The 19,713-nt window shown below is 35.2% G+C and overlaps 2 protein-coding genes across 4 annotated transcripts in view; one reads left to right on the top strand and one right to left on the bottom strand.

Annotated features, from left to right (window-relative positions):
* The window catches only part of LOC142351790 (protein cornichon homolog 1-like), a 460,935-nt gene that overhangs the window by 87,755 nt on the left and 353,467 nt on the right, over positions 1-19,713 (bottom strand). The gene's annotated exons all lie outside the window — the stretch shown is intronic.
* Positions 1-19,713, top strand: part of LOC142351789 (putative ATP-dependent RNA helicase DDX46) — a 513,331-nt gene that overhangs the window by 414,951 nt on the left and 78,667 nt on the right. For all 3 annotated transcript variants that reach the window (XM_075403960.1, XM_075403958.1, XM_075403957.1), the window contains exons 7-9: positions 3,271-3,417; positions 7,671-7,979; positions 12,759-12,924. In XM_075403960.1, the coding sequence (XP_075260075.1) occupies positions 3,271-3,417; positions 7,671-7,979; positions 12,759-12,924 (622 nt within the window). The remainder of the gene's footprint in view (positions 1-3,270; positions 3,418-7,670; positions 7,980-12,758; positions 12,925-19,713) is intronic.

Here is a 19,713-nt window from a genome sequence, read left to right as displayed (position 1 = left end):
TGGATAGCTTGGCCCTTTAATTTTGATGGTAATTGAGTCCTTTTCGCTCTCCTTCCTCTCATTATTTTTTCGCAAATTTCCGTAAATATGGGAAGCAAATAGGATGCATGGCTTCGATTTCATAAAAAAATTATCTTTTTGCCAAGTGACGAATAATGGTGTAAAACTTGAAGGAAATGGTTCCTTAGCAACGAAATTGTATTTTAGCTTCTGCCAGTGGCGTTACTATGGGCCATGGCTCAAAGTGTCAAAGCTGGCAAATATTATTGTTCTCAATTTCCTTTCCAAGATCAGATTACAGAAGTCTCACGGAAATCGAGCAATATCAATTTTTGCTTAATATTAAATTTAATAAGTACCTCTTATTGACATGGCAATATGGGTAAGTTGAAAAACTCTCGCTCAAGCTTGTTTCACACACAAAATAAACTTAATTTGTACCATTTTTAATCTTTCGGAATACCTGACGAGAAAAGGAAATGTTTGATGAAGGTTTGGAAAAGATTAAATCCAACTTCTCTTATATTTAGCCGCAGAATATTCACCTACGAGGTGATAACTAAACTGTGAAACATTTACAACTGATTAATGTCAAACATCAGATAATATTAGCAAACGTCTTATTTTAGCTTTATAAGTAAAACATATGTGAGCTCCATGTAGCTCTCATTATATCCAAAGATGTCAAAAATAGTCAGCTGGGGTTAAGTTTGAAGATTAACACTTTTTAGCTGCAGAATATATATATTTGATTATTTTAATCTAAAAATTGTAGCAATCACGAAATCAAATGATTTTGGTGTTTTACACTGTGCAATTGATATTCCCCTCAAATTTCGAGCTTTCCTCTATAATTTATAGTGTTCTCAAAAATTATTGATTGGCCGTCCAGTCAGGATCAGAGCTCTTAGTTCGTCCATCCAATGTCGGCCTAGATTGACCAGCCTTGAACTTAATGATTATGCAGCTTTGCATAATAAAACGACAATGTTGAACATATTTATCATATATGTATATTTAAGTTTCGGAGTACTGATAATCAGAGGTCGGCGTCTGAAGCGAAGGAAATAATAGTGCTTGCAGTATAAGCACGCTTTTCTAAACTTGCGAGACTCGTATTTTGATGATCAAGTGCTTTGTTTTTGTTGACTTAAACATCACGAAAACGAGTGGTTTTGTTGTTTTAGAGTGTACGACTACTTTTCCCGCAAGTTTGGAGTTGTCTCCCATAATTTATAATGTTTTCAAAAGCTATTGGTTGGCTTCCAGTCAGGATTAGGGCTCTTAGTTCGTCCAGTCCATCCAAGGTCGGCCTATGTTTTCCAGCCTCGAATCAAATGATTATGCAGCTTTTCATAACGACATGACGCAGCTGAAAGTATTTACACTTATGTCTACTTTAACAATAGCCGCCGTCCGTCTCTCAAAAGCTTTTTATTCGTTTTACGTTTCGATTGCGTTTTCGGTTGTACGCAATTCAACTTATAATTTCAGACTTACCTCTTTTTGATTCAATTTAGTGGAATAAAGAAATCAATCAGCAAGTTTTCGCTTATACGTTCAAGCTTAAGAAGCAGAATCAACCCAAGTCGAGACCGGATGGTTATCTTGCAAGAATCTTGCGAAAAATGGTTATTTTGCAAGATGATTCCTATCTTGCCGGGTAAAACCAAGGAGACTTAATGTTTAATGACATGAATTAGTGCATCAAGTTATCAACGTTCTTTAGAGTATATTGCTAACTGGTGTTGGTATTAAGTTGATTGTCCTCGTTTTGAGTGGTCGAACATTTATCTATCGAATCTAATGAAACTGCACACTAAATTGGAAAAATTTTGAAACTTTAAAAAAATGGCTGTCATCATTTTTTTCTTGGTCTGCTGCAATCCTAACGTCGATGAATGGGGTCAACGGAGGCTATTTTCTGACAATCTCGCTATATTTTATGTATCTTCTTCGTGTAATATCAACTTTAGGCTTCATGAGTGAAGGAAATATTACTGCATGCAGCAAAAAAACATGCTTCACTGCGCTTTCATTGAAGCCGATATTTTTTAGCTTGAGTATTTAACGGTGACATAGAATAATCGTGCACTAATAAACATAGTCGAAAGACTCCAAAATCGAGACTCGGGTTAGGTTAAAGTAGAAATTCACCCCTCGCACTACTCCGTTTATCCTCTACCGTCTCGTCCAGCCCACAAACAGCCTCCCTCCCCCAACGCTTGACCCCCACTCCGCCCATGCCCCTCAAATGCACGCCCCAATACTAGCTTTGCTAAACCCCAACTGGCTAATACCGAAGCCAATACATCATTTGGGAGTAATTCGAGCGACACTAGTCGGTTGTGTTTCGGTTTTGGAGACAGGTATTATATTGCTACCGCTTAGATGTTCCTTGATAAAATTTATATTTTTTATCGATTACGAAAACGAGTGGTTTTGGAGTGTGCGACTATTGTTCCCACGAGTTTGAGTTGTCTCCCATAAATTAAAATGTTTTAAATTTTTTTTTGATTGGCCTGCCAGTCAAGATTCGAGCTCGTTATTATTAATATACTCTGTGCAGTTATGAAGAATGGCAGATAACTTGTTTATGCAGTAAATGTATTTATAATTGGTTATGATGTAAAATGATAACTATGGTGCTTGGTCTACGAATTTTTGGGCTAGACTTGGAGAGGTAACTTTGCTATTTTAATTCACCTCCGCTTTTAAGGAAAATATATGGCTGTCCAGTCAGGACCTGAGCCCTTGGCTCTTCCATCCAATGACAGCCTAGATTAATCAGCCTTGAACTAAACAATTGTGCTGCTATGCATAATGAAAATTCAATTCTGAACATTCCTCACCTTTCTGTATGTCCTGTACTCTAAGACTTTATCTAAACACTTAAACTGGTCTGAGAAAAAATCTTACCCTTTATTTTCATGAGACTAATTAAGCTTTTGGCATTTTGATTCCCAGCTAATGGATGATTGAACTTATCGCACTTAGGTGTATTTAAAATTTAAGGTTTCAATTAAAGATTTTGGTATTTATGTCCAGGTGACGGGAGTGCATTTATTATGGTTTTTCCGGTACTATACATTTGATAACAACTGATCGGTTGATTTTGAGCTAGCAAATTGTTTCTAAACGATTTCCCATGGAATTGTTAATGAAACCTGATCGGACATTAGAATATTAACTTTTCCAGATGAATGTTAAAATTCTAATTAAATGAAATACGAATCTGACGAATTTTCCTTTTATAAGTTTTTATTGTAGAAGGTGGACGAAAGTGCACGTGTTAACGGTGTGAAGCAGGAGGCGGTTACTACAGAAGTTAAGAAAGAAGAACCAAAGGAGGAGGAGGAGGAAATTGACCCTCTTGATGAGTTCATGATGGAAATTGACAAAGCCGTCAAACCCAAGGTCTGTATTAAATAATTATTAAATAATTATTCGTAACTTATTTATACGAGTTTCTTCAGCATTCACTTCATAAAGCAATATCCGTTATCTGATTTAGCTCATTGTATAGTCTGCTTGTTCGATGCGGGTCAAAATTTCTATGAGGATCTGTTACCATTTTTGTTTGGTCTGTTTCTAATTTTTTTGTGACGTTATGAATTGCCCTAATGCTTGCATTGTTTTAAGTTTCAGCGGACGACTGGCCCCGTTGAGCTGCAATGGTAAATGGTATTTTATAGGACGTACGAGTGTCGCCAACTGGTCGATTGATTAAAAATTAATTACAAGTCATATTTATTTAATAGAAATAAGCAATAATAATTTTTTATATTTCATTTTATCAGCCTCGACAGTGTTAATGTTCCAAAATAAAATTAAAATAGATAATTATATCTTTTTGTGTGAAAATGTAATAAACAAGGCGGCTCGTTAATGTGCGTTCGCACATGATGTTCCGACCCGAGCTCATCTACACTTTTGACTTAATTGTCGACCAAATGAAGAAGTAACAAAAAAAGATGTTTGAGTTTAAAACAATCGTGACACAACCTATCTACTTATTGAATTACATAATGCCATGCCTTTTTAGAGTGGCAATGAGATCTGACCTCAAGGAGACGACGAGACAAAAAAACAACCAAAAAAATTTGCAAAAACAAAAATTTCACAGCAAAAACTGAATATCTAAATTTAAAAGCACATAGTAATAACGTCAAAATGCAGTCAGATAAGCAGAAAAAACCTTAACTACTCAAATTTAATTTCTAACTACAGCGGATGGAAAGTTTTCCTAATGAGAATATGTTACAAGTCAACAAAGAGAACGATCAATGAGGCGAAATTCAAAAATTTATCAATATTTTTTAAACCAAGAAGTCTTAAAAATCATTAGCTTTTAACAAAAAGTTTTTGATAAAATACTAAAAAGTTATTACAAAACCAAAGGGCTTTGTCTTTGGGTAGACTAAGTCTTAGATACGAACTAAAGAAAAACCTGAACAAATAGAAACGATTTGCGAAAAAAAAACAAACTATTGTTACCATTAAAATCATTAGCTATTATCTGAAAATTTTGTATTTTTAATTCAATTCTTATTTCCATTAATTCAGCTACAGAAATTAAATTTAGAGATGAAATAAGTTTATTTTGGTCACATTTTTAAACCATTGGGAGCTGTTACTACGCGATTGTTCTGAAAGAAGAAAAGAAACGCAAAAAATGACCACTCAAATAACGTTTATATAAACGCATATTGTCCAACGAACAAAGCATCGGTGACAAATAATATCAGTAGATATGTTATTTTCTGAAATAGAAGAAATTGGATGTGACCTCTTCGATGAAAATAAGTTACAATTGGACGAAAAGAACAACAAACTGAAAAGTTTGAAAAATGTTTGAAAATTCATATCATAAACTTTAAGACTAAAGGCTATAAACTGACTAACTGATTCGGATAAAATCATTGACTCAATCCTCAACTACAAGCTTAAGAGACTTGTCAGCAATTTACGGCTACGTAAAGAACAAAAACAGGCAAAAACAGCAATTTCAAGAAAAAAATTGAGCGAGAAAAGTGTCGAAGGCATTAAAAAATTGAAAAACTTTTCATTAAAAAATTTTTCTATGTTTAATTAATTTTGTAACAGCAATGGGATTCCTCTTTTTTATCTATCTAATTTCAAAAAACCAAATGCGAACAAATACAATAGAACCACGAAATTTTTCAGAAAACTCGTAGTATCAACGCCATTAATTTCATTAGCTTTCAACAGAATCCACTTAACACGCCAAATTATGGATCCATGGAACAGCAAAATTCTTTGCCATTCATATTTTGTCAGTATGGCCCTACAACACGTTATTGACGATGAAAACAACAACAAAGACAGGCAACAACCAAAAATTCAGTAGAAAAGTGCCAGAAGAAAGTGTCGAAGCAATTTAAATCATAAGTTCTTCTCTGAAAACTATATATGATCCGTTGAACGTCTTCCCTAAACCAATTGGAACTATCAGTTTTAGGATAATGTTATAAGATTTCAAAAAGATCAAAAAATAAGAAAAAACCCTAAAATTTTTTTTTTAAAATATTAAAATTAGTGGCATTGAAGTTTTAGAACTAAATGGTAGAAGATAAAACCGCTAACCAGATTAATTTTGGCTTCGTTAGAAATAAAAAGGGATCCTGTAAGTACTAAGACGTCTAACAGTCCACGAAAAAACTATTAGGATCGGTTAGTGTTCAAAATATTTTCGAAAAACTTTTTTTGAAGTCTTAACAGCCATTAAACTCAAAAACTTTTAACGATGGTCAAAAACTACGCTAAGAAAAAACACAATGACAGGAAAAAGATGTTTGTTATGCATAGATAGTCAATAAGAGATCGCAATAAGTCCTAAGACTATGAAAACAACAACAAACACAGGCGAAAACCAAAATTCAGTAGAAAAGTGCGAGAAAAATTTTCGAAGCCATTTAAATCATTAGCTTTTCTCTGAAAACTTTATCTGTGATCCACTGAACGTCTTCTCTACGCCAATGGGAAATGGGATTAGACTATGATTTGGATATTGTGTATAATATTTGGATAATCTGATAAGAGTTCAAAAGTAACCAATAATACGAAAATATTCAAAAGTATTTTTTAAACAAATTTGGAATTTTGTGTCATTGAAGCCATTTAACAAGTAGTTAGATGATAAAACCGCTAACCAGATGAATATTAGTTGCAGTAGAAAGCAAGTGGGTCCTGTCACTACTGAGACTGACTAACAGTTCGCGAACATTTAAAGATTGGTTAATGTTCCAAAAATATTTCGAAAAATTATTTAATTTTTAACAGCAATTAAATTCAATAAATTTCAACGGAAGTTAATAAATGCGCTCAAATATAATTTAAAAGGAGAATGGGGATGTTTGTCATGCATTGGTGATCAGTATGACATCACAACAAGTCTTATGACGATGAAAACAACAACAAAAACAGGCGAGAACCAAAATTCAGTAGAAAAGTGCGAGAAGGAAAGTTCGAAGCCATTTAAAACCATAAACTTTTTCTCTGAAAAATTTATCTGTGATCCACTGAACTTTAAGCCAATAGGAGCTGTCAATTTTAAGATAATGCGATAAGATCTCAATAGTAACCAATAATACGGAAATATCAAAAAAAAAATTTAAAACTTTTTGAAATCTTGTCATTGAAGTCATTTTACTAAAAGTTACAGGATAAAACCACCAGCTAGATCAAATTTGGTTACACTTGGACGGAGGAGGGTACAGTCATCACACAGACTGACTTAGAGTTCACGATAATAAGTTTATGATTGGTTAATGTTCGAAAAAATTTTCGAAAAATTGTTTCTTAAGTTTTAACAGCCATTAGCTGTGCACTCAAAGTACTAGATATGCTCACTTAAGTCTCTTTACGGACATTTTGCAATGTTAGTTAATGACTCCATGCCATTAGACTCCAAAAAATTAGTAAAATCTCAAAAATCACAATTTCATTTAAAATTACGAAAACTCAGAGTCGAATTTAAAGAAAACATGAGCAATTCCTTGAAAACGTTTTTTTTGTGCTCATTGGGCTTCAATTCACTGTAAAGCAGGTTTGTCATTAACATAACCTCGATATGAAACGTGACTTGTCTCTAGGTGACTTAAAAAAGCAAAAAAAAAGTAGAAAAGTTTTTTAAAAAAAAGCTCTCATAGATTTCCAATTTTTTTGATATTGAAGCTCCATATGAGATCAGAACTAGTCTTTTTTTATCGCCCTTAGTCTGTTAGGAACATAAAATTTGGTTCATTTTTGGCAGGAAATTCAATTTTGAAATACTATTTTTATAGAAAATATCTTAATTTGAAGAAAAATCACACAAAAAGGGAACAAATATCCCGTGTTCACACAAAAATTCAATCCTCAGTAACTCCTCGAAAAAAACGAAAATCAGAAAAATCTTTTTAATTTTGAATTCTAAACCGGACCAGTTTTTTAATGATACCACTCACATATCTCTGCGATGAATATATCGATCGGCCAAAATTGACTGAACAAAAAAAACCCATTTGAGTATATAGTTCCTCCCCCCCACAAGTGGGGTCGGAACAAATAGCGAACAAATTAAAAGCGATTTAAAGAGAGCTTGCTCGGTACACGGATCGCCCTAAAGTTTTTGAAGTATTTTGTGTATGCTATCTGACTGTGTTTAGAGCTCAAATTCGGTAACCGTAAAGAACTCGGCAGTGTCTAACGGCTCCTCGAGGGACTCTGCCACCAACGGGGACGCGATTGACCCCTCAAAACCCTCGGTGAAGAAAATGGTGGTGGTCAAGAAAACTGTTGTTTCAGCGGCCGCTCTCTTTTCATCGTCCAAAAGCAGTGCCTCAGCTTCTGGGGGTGCGTTAGCAACTGCATCGGGCAGTGGAAGTAGAGGAGTAGCAACTGGGATGTCCAAAGAGGTTTCAGAGGTTGAGAAGAAGAGAGGAGTACTCATCGAGCAAGGACAGGATGCATTAGAGGTTGGCTATTAGGTTATGAATAGGTATCATTTTTGGCAATAATTTGGTTTCAGCCTCCAACGTATTGAATTGCATCAGTATTGTTATGTAATTGTGTTGAATTTTGCTGGTCTAAATTGTGTGCCAGGGGCTCGTGCAATATCATTTTCATAGTAGTAGAAGAAGTTTTGCGAAGCAAGGCGCGCGGAAGTTCTAAACAGTTGTCGAGGAACAACAATGTAGCCCAGGCATGTCGTGCCAAAAGATACCAGCATTTTGTAAACACCACCAACGCTTGTGTCAGTGAAGCAAGCTGATTAGCTTGGTTCACTGACGTCCGATCGCAGCACCATCACACATGGTCAAAACTAACAGAAGGCCGAACACCCGCAGGATGTAAATTTCGCAGGATGCAAAATCTCTTTTTGCAGGATGTAAATTTAATTAAAGCACTTGATAAAGCGCCGAAATTAGAAATTTGGAGTGTTTCATCTGGAACATCTAATTTGGACAGAGCTTTATCCCTCCTCATTCGTCATGTAACAATTTCACTCCAAATCTAGTCCTAAGAATTCTAGATGACAAAACAAGTTATCCATTTATCCAAGAGATTAAGAGGTCTATCTTGTATATTTTCCTACAATCTGCATGCGACGTTTTCACAAAGTTATTTTCTATAGCTGCGAAGCTGTAAGCTGAGAAGAGCTATATTTCGGTGCTGTTGGTTTTTTGCAACTCTAAGAGGATCTTTCTTTTAATTGGTCCAGTTGTTCTGAAACAAGATGTAAAAAGAAATGCCGCACATGCAAAATTTGTAATTAATTGCTCTCTGTAGCAATTATATTAGTCCTGTCGGTCTTTTTATGCAATTTTTCGCTTGACCAATTTTTTTCAGACGCATTTGATTTTTCCTCCTCAAAAACGGGATAAACAGGTAGCGCCCAGCGGATATTAAGTGCTCTGAGAGCCATTCAGCTCACTAGTCTTCAAGTATGCGATTCACAGAATCTGTTTTGGAAACTTATACTTATGGGCGGTTCTTATAGATTGACTCCCCCCCCCCCCCACTGTTGTCACCCGGTGGTTACCCCTCCCCCTCGTTGCGTTCACTTACGCCCCTTCAATTAAGCTAAAGCTAGCCTCACTAAACCGCGCCTAGCTACGGACGAAGCCAACCGCTCGCCGGTCGTTTGAGAGCAATTCGCCCGACGTTAGTCGGTTGTTTTTCTTTTGTTGTTAAACAAAACGGCGATTGGTGTTTTTGTTCATATCAGCCATCGAGAGAAAGCGATAAAATTAATTGTGAAAAGGTTTTGCTAAGTGAGCAACATTTTTTCGTCACGTACGGCATTTTCGGTGCACTTTTTTGTTGATACTTTACTTTTTGCGTAACGCGGTTTTCTACGCCATATTAACAAGTAGCTGTACATTTGGTAGCTTTTTGAGCATCTCAATCATATATTAGAGTTTTATATGAAATATTCAGCTCTTGATTTCACCGGTTTAGACGGTTTCATAACCGTTTCTTGTACTGTGTTTTTTGTTTTGTCTGACACTTTTCGTTTTACGTTTGTTCACACAGCAAAGCTGGAAAGCCAAATTTGAGGCACTTATTGAAAACGTGTGTTCCTTTTTATGTAATCTTTGTGTCCTTTTTCGCTTGACCTTTTTGCTTTCTTCTAGAATAAACTTTGACTTCTCAAGTGACTTCTTCACGCACTTCTTGACTTTTGAGTGTTTTCAATTGCTCTCATTCCAAAAAAAAGTTTGTTGTTCAAACCAAACCAATTATTAGAGACTTGATCTTAAAGCCCTGATAGCCCAGTGGTGGATACCTCCGTCGAGGTGACGGAATCGGACTCAGGTGGTCGGGGTTCTAATCGTACCGTCGACTGATCTTTTCGCACCCATAAAGAAAAACATATATCGAGGCTACAGCCCCAGAATTAGATTGCGATGCATGTGATTTGAGAGCATTTTTTCGACGTTAGTCGTTTTTTTTTGGTTGAAATTAGTTTTGCAATGATAAAATTTGTGGCATTTTAAGTTTTTTTGTTTGTTTCATATCAGTTTGTTTGTTTTTAGCAGAAAATAGGCTAAATTTCAACAGTTCTTTTTGCTTAGCTTTTCTATGCTATGTGTGTCTTTTTTTATGCAAATTTTTTGCTTGACAATTTTGCACTTTTCTTTTAGAACATTCTTTGACTTCTCAAATGACTTTTTCACGCTTTCGTTCATCATTTTTGAGTGATCTCTAGTGCTCCAAAGTAAAGCTTAATGCTAATATAAAGTTGGTTGCAGCATGGGAAAATTAAGTGACTCGTAGCGCAGTCGTTAGTGCGGGTGTGCATTGATCGGGAGGTCAGTGGTTCGAGTCACGGTGGGGGCGAGGTTTTTTGCACCCATAAAGAAAAATTGATCTATATACTAAAGACCATGAATTAACTTGTCTCGTCTGTCGTTCAAGAGGAATTCTTCCGACATTTGTCGGGGTATGTTTAAATTTTGTGGCTAATTCTGTTTTTGCCTTTTGTCATGTTTGTCGTTTTTTGTGTCGTTGAATTGTTTAACTAGCGTTAGAGCTAGAGTTGTTGCTACTAAATTAAATCAATTGAAAATTTGATAGGACATACTTTCCTAATTAATAGCCGCCCTCATCTTCTCAGCCGGCTATTATAGCGCTCCTATTTTTTTTTACTTCGTCGAATAAAAAAATGTTTCGCTTCACCTCATTTTGCCGCTTTTTCAACATTTTGCGTGAAATCTTTTTGACTTCTCTAGCCTAGTTTCTCTCTTCTCTCATTCTGCCAAAAGTGATTTTCAACATCAGTTGCTCAGCAAAATGAAACAGAGTCAGTATAAAAAATTGAAGTCAGAAGTAGAAACGGGATAAACCCATAAAGCCCAATTTTAGCTGCCCGCTATTTGAACTTCGTTCCCATAAGTCTTAGTTACCATCTCTAATGCTTATTGGTATTGATAGTAGCCCCTGTAGCCTCTCTCTAAGAAGCAGAAGTACGTTGTGTTCAACTACGAAATGCCATCAAAATAAATCGGACTTAAAAAAATGTTTTTGTACAAAATTCTTTTTTTCGAATATCTTCTATTCTTTCAATCCCAATCATGCTTATTGGAATCAACGGCGGCTATTTTCCGGCAATCTGCCGGGTATGTTTTAAATTAATCAGTTCTGCAGTTTTCGTATTCTACTTCTTGCCCCATCTTTTAAGTGTTCTGCCGACCGTTTGGGTTTATTTTTAGTGCTCAATTATTAAGCAGAGTGTTTTGTGTGTTTTGAGCAGTTACTGGGACTTCGCAATCTTCAGAGAGTAATAAATAAATTAACAGATTTTTTGGATTTCATCCTTCAATTCTGTTTACTCGGTTTTTCTTTTCTTGATTTGTATCGTTGGCTATGTTTTCTCACCAGCTGCTTTTTATTAGAACACAATTAAATCATAACAGACTATATTATCAACAATGCATCTAAAGTTGCAAAAAATTCATAATTTGCATCTTCCCCGGTAATTTGTTTCCTCGGTTTGTTTTTTTTAAATTGAATGGTATAATGAGTTTAATAGTTTTATTAGTTAGTTTTTAGCTGCGGCTTAGATTATATTTTACTGAAGTCAATTCGGGAGTCTTCCGGCTATGTTTTTTTGTTTTGTCGTTTGACACTTTTCGTTTTACATTTGTTCACACAGCAGTTGTTCGCTTTCCTCTCACTAACCGCGTTTGCACGCGTGACGTATTTTCTCTCTCTCTCTCTCTCTCTCTCTCCTTTTCTCTCTAACAAAATTTTTAGACCATTTGCGTGATTAGATTTTGATCATACGTGACTCACCCCACTCAATAAAATGACTTTTGCGCTTTTAAACAAGTTTAATTTGAATTTATTTAAGGTCAAAAAAAACTCTTATGTGCAATAAAGGTCTCTAATGAAAACGTTTCTGCGGAATTTCAACAAGCTTTCAATTTATTGCTAAATGTTTTCATGGCTTTTTCAACGGCGCTAGTAGTTTTTCAACGTATATATGTATGTTTCTATCTGTATTATACGGCACGCAAGTCTCTTTCGCAGCTATTCCGACAATCTGCCGGCTATGTTTTGTTCAAGTGATAATCATTATAATGGCCGAAAATAAGCTCTAATATCATTTGAGGTCCCCTTGTAACGTCATATCCCCCGCGTCCTCAAAACAAATCAAAACCCGAGGACCCGGCTTTTCCTTAGATAGCAATTCGCCAATGTTCAGTCAGTGCTTGTTTAATTTTGGCTGTGGTCGTTTATACGGATTTTGATGCAGCAAGGCGTCTGGTTTTTCTCACTATTAAGTAGCCAGAAACCTTTTTGACTAATCAATTTACTAAAAAAATTTTGCTAAAAGTTTAAATTTCTTAGTGTTTAAAATTGTGTAAACTGCAAAATATTGTTTAGTTTTTGAGGATATTCTGATTGTCTTGGATTGACCCAATGGTAATTAAAGCTAACGCATTTTTAGCATTCATCAAATACTATTTTAAACACCGAAATATCTTCATCAGCAAGAAGATATTTGATTTTTCCGCCGTTAAACTATCTAATCGTTAATAAATTTGAATTTGAATACTGCGTGTTTTGATTTTGCTGGTTTTCACATCCTTGGGTTAACAAAGTGCTCTTTTTATTTCAGTAGCACGGCCATGTTAGTTAAAAAAATTATCATAAGTCAATAAAATTGGTTAAAAAAAAGCAACGTCAATTATCAGACTAGTTGGTTGAGTTAGTTAAATCTTGATATATTATAAATACCTGTTTAGTATTCATCGGAGGAAGAAGACAAGTTGACACTTGGAGACTTGAATGCTGCTACAGATCACAAGAGACTCAAACTTGTCCAGGTTGATCACTCCAAAATTGAGTATCCGCCATTCAACAAGAACTTCTACGTAGAGGTCCCTGAGATTGCCCGCATGAACAAAACAGGTATGTGATGCATTGTGATAAATGGATGTATGTGCTATATTCAGCATTTCGATTTGGATACATGACATATTACCCAAATCCAAAATACCCAATGTGCCAAAATACGCAGTGAACTAGTATCTAATTGTTAATAGCCGCCGTCAGCCTCTCAAAGGCTATTATTTAGACGCTCTCTAAGAATTTGAATTATATTGGGGCGCTCTTTTTTTAAGATCTGTTCACACATTTCATTAATTTTTGAAGTCAAATTGGCGTAGTGATTTTGGTCACGCCGAAACAGGAAGTGCAGCGAAAAAGCGAAGTTTTGCGGCGTAAAATTTTATCACTCTAGTAGAGTGAGAAAACGGTTATTGAACAAAAATTCACTTTCTCGCTAGTGGTTTCTGTTCACATGCGGCAATTTCACTCCGATTTTTACTGTTTTTCAATTTTTTGGATCGGATTTTTTCTGAAGCGTCTTCCCTTTCCATTGGTTGTTCATTCTGGGACTAGTTTTTTTGTTTCCATTTCTCGCTAATGGTTTTCTATTCACATGCCTCATATTGACATTAATTTTAGTTTTTAAATTTTTTGCTCTGATTTTTCTGGAACTGATTTTCTCAATTCACTCATTGTCCGTTCAATTAAAATTCTTTGAATTGTACATCCGGACTTTTTCGTTAACGTTAGTCCGATTTTAACTTTTGTATTCTGACTTACTTCACTCACTGTTTCAACTGAATGGATTTTAAATTCTTTAACGCATTGAATAACGCAATCTGGCGAATACGTTCATTGTCAAAAGATCAAAATCAAAAGAGTGGGGATAAACCGGTAAAGCTCGGTCATTAGGTCATAGTGCATTAGGTTATCGAACTTCATTAACGTTTGCTAGCGGAGTGGTTGGTATCAAGGTCATTAGCTTTCTTTCTAGAAGACCGAATTTAGTATAGGTTTAGGGCGGCTATTTTCTGGTAATCTGTTGGCTATGTTTTCAATGGCTCGAATAAAAATTAGCAAATGTCATTGCAAGCATGTTTTTATTAATATATTAATAGCCGCAAAGCGATAGCGGCTTTTATTGGGGAAAACTTGGTTTTTTAATTCGTCGGCTCCATCGATGATTCTTGCGACCATTTACTTTTTCATTATCAGTGGCTTTGCAATTTAAATTTGTGTGTGTGATGTCCTTTTTTGCTTTTAGGTCAATTGCGTTACTTACCTCACTCAAAAAGCCGAACTCACTTAATGAACTTTAATTTTTATAAACATTTATTAGGTAAAGATCAATAGTGTGGATCTAAGTAGTGCGAAACGTATATGCCATAAATCTTGAGTATGAGTCTTGAGTTTTTGCTTTTAAATATTATTTCGAAAAAGCTCTTGGGGTGTTCTCCTCATAGAGCGTATGTGTTTCATGAAAGTGACAGTCCGTATCTTACCCAAAAAGTCCAGTGTTTTATCAAAGGGCTGGTGGTCAAGCTGTCGATCTTATTTCTTGAGTTGTTTCAGTTCCATTGAATGCCACAAGCGTCTATCGCCGCTTTTTTCCGACAATCTGCGGGCTTTGTTTTTATTAGTTGCCGCCTCAGCTTAAGATTTTGAATTGTATTGGGGCGCTGTCTTTTTTAAGATTGGTTCACACATTTTCATGATGTTTGAAGTCAAATTGGAGTACTGATTTTGGTCACGCCGAAACAAGAAGCAGAGCGAAAAAGCGAGTGGTTTTTTGGCGTGAAATTTTTTCGCTCCAATTTTAAAATAGAGTGAGAAAACGGTGTTTGAACAAAAATTCGCTTTCTCGCCTGTGTTTTCTGTTCACATGCGGCAATTCACTCCGATTTTTACTGTTTTTCAATTTTTTGGATCGGATTTTTTTCTAAAGCTTCTTCCCTTTCCATTGGTTGTTCATTCTGGGACTAGTTTTTTTTGTTTGAACCAAATTTCCATTTCTCGCTAATGGTTTTCTGTTCACATACGGCATTTTGACATTGATTTTATAATTTTTAAAAATTTTTTATCTGACTTTTTTAGGAATGGTTTTCTCTGTTCACTCTTAGACCATTCAATGTCTAATTTTTCGTTTAGTCAATAAAAATTCTTTGAATTGTACGTCAGTACTTGTCGTGTTATGATTTTTTTTACTTCGTCGAATAAATTTTTCGCTTCACTTTAGTTCACAGCTTGTGCAACGTTTTGCATGAAATCTTTGACTTCTCTAGGCTGGTTTCACTCTTCTCTCATTCTGTCAAAAGTGTTTTTTGACGGCAGTTGCTCAGCAAAGCAATTCAAAATGAAGTTTCGAAATCAAAAATAGAAACGGGATAAACCCATAGAGCCCAGTTTTAGATACGCGTTACTCGAACTTTGTTCTTATTTAACATCTTCCATTCTTATTGGTATTGGTACTAGCCCCTGTGTCGTCTCACTACGAAACAGGAGTATCTTAACCTTCAAAATGACATCAAAATAGGACGCTACAACTTGAGCTTTCTTGAGGGTTGGTATCAAGGTCATTAGCTTTCTTTTTAGAAGACCGAATTTAGTATAGGTTTAGGGCGGCTATTTTCTGGTAATCTTTGGCGATGTTTTCAATGGCTCGAATACAAATTAGCAGTTGTCATTGCAAGCATGTTTTTATTAATATATTAATAGCCGCAAAGCGATAGCGGCTTTTTTTGATGAAAACTTGGTTTTTTAATTCGTCGGCTCCATCGATGATTCTTGCGACCATTTTCTTTTTCATTATCAGTGACTTCTATAGCTCTGAAATTTAAATTTGTGTGTGATGTCCTTTTTTGCTTTTAGGTCAATTGCGTGACTTACCTCACTCAAAAAGCCGAACTCACTTAATGAACTTTAAATTTTATGGACATTTATTAGGTAAAGATCAATAGTGTGGATCTAAGAAGTGCGAAACGTATATGCCATAAATCTTGAGTATGAGTCTTGAGTTTTTGCTTTTAAATATTATTTTTGAAAAAGCTCTTGGGGTGTTCTCCTCATAGAGCGTATGTGTTTCATGAAAGTGACAGTCCGTATCTTACCCGAAAAGTCTAGTGTTCTATCAAAGGGCGGGTGGTCAATCTATCGATCTTATTTCTTGAGTTGTGTCAGTTCCATTGAATTCTACAAGCGACTATTGCGGCTTTTCGACAATCTGCGGGCTATGTTTTTATTAGTTGCCGCCTCAGTTGAAGATTTTGAATTGTATTGGGGCGCTGTCTTTTTTCAAGATCGGTTCACCTATTTTCATGATTTTGAAGTCAATTTGGAGTAGTGATTTTGGTCACGCCGAAATAGTAATTGGAGCGAAAAAGTGAGTGGTTTTGTGGCTTGAATTTTTTTTGCTCGAATTTCAAAGCAGAGTGAGAAAACGGTGTTTGAACGAAAATTCGCTTTCTCGCTAGTGGTTTTTTGTGCACATGCGGCATTTCACTGATTTTTACTCTTTTTTGGATCGGATTTTTTGAAGCGTTTTCCCTTTCCATTGATAGTTCATTCTGGGCCTATTTTTTTAAAAGAAAATTTCCATTTCTCGCTAGTTGTTTTTTGTTCACAGGGCATTTTGACATTGATTTTATTTTTAATAATTTTTATCGGATTTTTTTTAATGGTTTTCCCTGTTCACTCATAGAACATTCTAGGTCCAAATTTTTTATTTAGTCAATGAAAATTCTTTGGATTGTACGTCAGGACTTGTAGTATGTTTTTTTGCTTCGTCAAAAAATAAATTTTTCGCGTCACCTTATTTCACAGCTTGTTCAACATTTTGCATGAAATCTTTTTGACTTCTCTAGGCTAATTTTACTCTTCTCTCATCCTGCTAAAACTGCTTTTGGCGGCAGTTGCTCAGAAAAGCAATTCAAAATGAACAGTTTCCGTATCAGAAAACGAAATCAAAAATATAAACGTGATAAAACCATAGAGCCCAGTTTTAGATACACGTTACTCGAACTTTTCTTTTTTACCTTCTTCAATGCTTATTGGTATTGATACTAGCCCCTGTGTCGTCTCACTACGAAACAGGAGTATCTTCAGCTCCAAAATGACATCAAAATAGGACGCTACAACTTGAGCGTTCTTGAGCGTTATTCTCAAAAATCTTGCCTGGTTTTCTTAAACATTGAAGCCCAACCTAGTCCCTTGTTTCCAGTGCTGTACATAATGAATATTGTCTCACAAGTTGGTACTACTGAATACTACATTGTAGCTTCTTATCAATTGCGAATTGTTGAGGCGATCCAGTGTTAACTTTTTATCATAAGCATTGAGATGTTGTTGGCAACAAGAATCATGGCCAGGAGACTGTCAATTTTGAGGTCAAACTAGTGATAATCGATGAGCTCCTGATCACAATTGATCGAGAGATCAGACAAAAAGCAGTCGAAAAATATAGAAGATCAGGTTTTTATCAGGAAGCCAATATATAATATTATATTTTATTCCGAATTCAGATGACGCCGATGAATTGGATACCAAGCCGGTTAATGAATTGAGACCATTGGAACGTCCTGGCCTGACAAATGGAAGACTTCCAAGGGAAGTTCCCTTGGTTTCTTATAAGTCTTAATTACCATCTATAATACTTTTTGGTATTGATACAAGCCCTTGTATCCTCTCTTTAAGTAACGGGAGTATGCCTAACAACAAAATGAAATCAAACGTGTTCGCACTTGATAGATTTATTACATCAATCAGTTTTTTCCATTTTTTTCTGTTCTTTCAATCCCAATCGGGGATATGGGGCACAATGGCAGCAATTTTCCAGCAATCTACCAGGTATTTTTTATGTAGGCACATGATCAATACTTACCTAACTTTGACAATATAATTTATAAAGTTACTCTGCGCTTCAATCAATTGAATTATGTTTTTCATATATCCCAAATCTGCCACGGACGAACACCGATAGAAACCTCTTTTTATTTTACTCAAATGAGAGAAAACAAGATTTTCCTGTCTGGTTTCCTAGAATTCAGTGCTAACTTAAATGGCACTATCAAAGCCTGTCAACTTATTCTGCAAAAATATTTTTAATTGAAAAGTAATTAAAAGAAGCCTCTGGTCTAACAATTACAATAGTCTCTTTAATAGTAGCTACCGTATTGCAGCAAAAAAGAGCATTGATTGCTAACATTTTACTGAAAATACGCGGTTAAAATCTCAGAATCAAATAAGAACATCTTAGTTACTAGTTTTTATTAGTAACATTCAGGGTAATTTGAAGTTACATCCATGAATTCAAACTAAAAGACCGGAAACCAATCGTAAGACTCGTAAACAATTGATCTTCATGTTATCTCACTTCTTAGAGCAAATTATTTCTGCATCAGCTCTCTGTTAAATTTTAAAAATTTTGAGATTTACCGTACTTGTTCACTTTGTCCATTTTTTAAAGGTGTTCACTTTTGTCCATTTTTTTAAAGGTGTCGCCAGCTGGCCATGCTACAGGTTATTTCGTATTGCTGGCCGCATCAAAAATGTAATGATTTCAAAAGTATTGATTTCAAAAGTATTTAAAAATTTTTTGGTTGCGAAAATAACAACTTTAAGGCGGCATTGGAGTATCTTTTTCACGGGGAGATATAATTATGAAAAGAAGCAAAATTACGACTATAAAAGTCTACCAACATTTCCATTATTGAGCAATTTTTGGCCTCAACGTTATTTAAAATTTTGGTCGGGGGCCAGTCGTTTTCTCGTTTGTCGTGTTTCAAAAACACACATTGAGTACCAAATTAGTGGTTATCGTTTAATTGAAAAAATCTGATTTAGGACTGCAAAAAAATGAATGAAAATAGTTTCTTCTCATTTTTTAAGTTCACAGCTGAAAAAATTAAAAGACAGTTTCTTTTCTGTCTACCTGCGCTAATATAGTACCCGATATGCTCTCTGTTAAAAATTAAATTTTTCAGGTCAAAAATTGCATGAACTTAACTTTCTGCCAAGGTTTCTCACGTTTTCTGTTGTTTTTTCAAATCAAAGAAAAATATTTCCTATATATTCTACGTGACTTAGCAAAGTGGTTTGCTTACAGTTCAAACAAATATGGCATTTATTCCCGAGGTGATAAAAAACAAGAGAGCATCTTGAGAAAAAGAAAGAAGTTTTTTTTCTCAATTTTTATTCGTGTTGAGTTTTTTAGGGCTTCTGTTTTTTCTTTTTAAGAATTTTTTGTCTCCGATGTCTTTCAACTAATTAATCTATGAATTTCTTTTCGTTTGTAACTATGGATCCATTTTACTGTGAATATTGTTAACCTCGCTATTCAAAAATGCTTTTTTAGAAAACTTTTCAAGAGCTCTATTATATTTTTTTCGAGTGCCTTTCAGGGGCTCAAAATTTAAAAAAAATACCGCTCACCAACCTTTCAGCGGCCCGTTCTGCTTTTAACTAGTCATGTTTTTTGTTACGTCGTCCCGTAATTCTACTAACAAAAGTCTTGTTTCATTCTATGGTTATTTTCTTTAATAAGCCAAGAGCAACTTCTAAAAAAACTTTCAGATTTCACGTTTTCAGATTTTGCCATAATTTCTTGTCTTTGATATGTGTTCTTTGTTGTTTCTCTCAAATTTATTTTATGCGTCCCTAGGTCCTCTATAAGTTGGGTCCTGTTCGTCTTTTGTGCCTTTTTCTTTTTTCGTCCCCGAAAACCTGATAAAAATGGTTATCCGGCATTAACTGTCTGGCCAGTGCTCCTAGAAATCTACTAGTATAAGTATAAGTTTCACCAAAATTGCTTAAAAGGTATAAATTTTTTATTTGAAGGTCAATTTTGGAACGCTTAGAGTCCCTCTTTTGTTCTGG

The sequence above is a fragment of the Convolutriloba macropyga genome, chromosome 13 (genome assembly GCF_964194025.1).
Source record: "Convolutriloba macropyga chromosome 13, txConMacr16.3, whole genome shotgun sequence".
Taxonomy (NCBI): domain Eukaryota; kingdom Metazoa; phylum Xenacoelomorpha; order Acoela; family Convolutidae; genus Convolutriloba; species Convolutriloba macropyga.
Note: the sequence above shows the minus strand (reverse complement) of the source record. Positions and strands in the feature narration are given on the sequence as shown.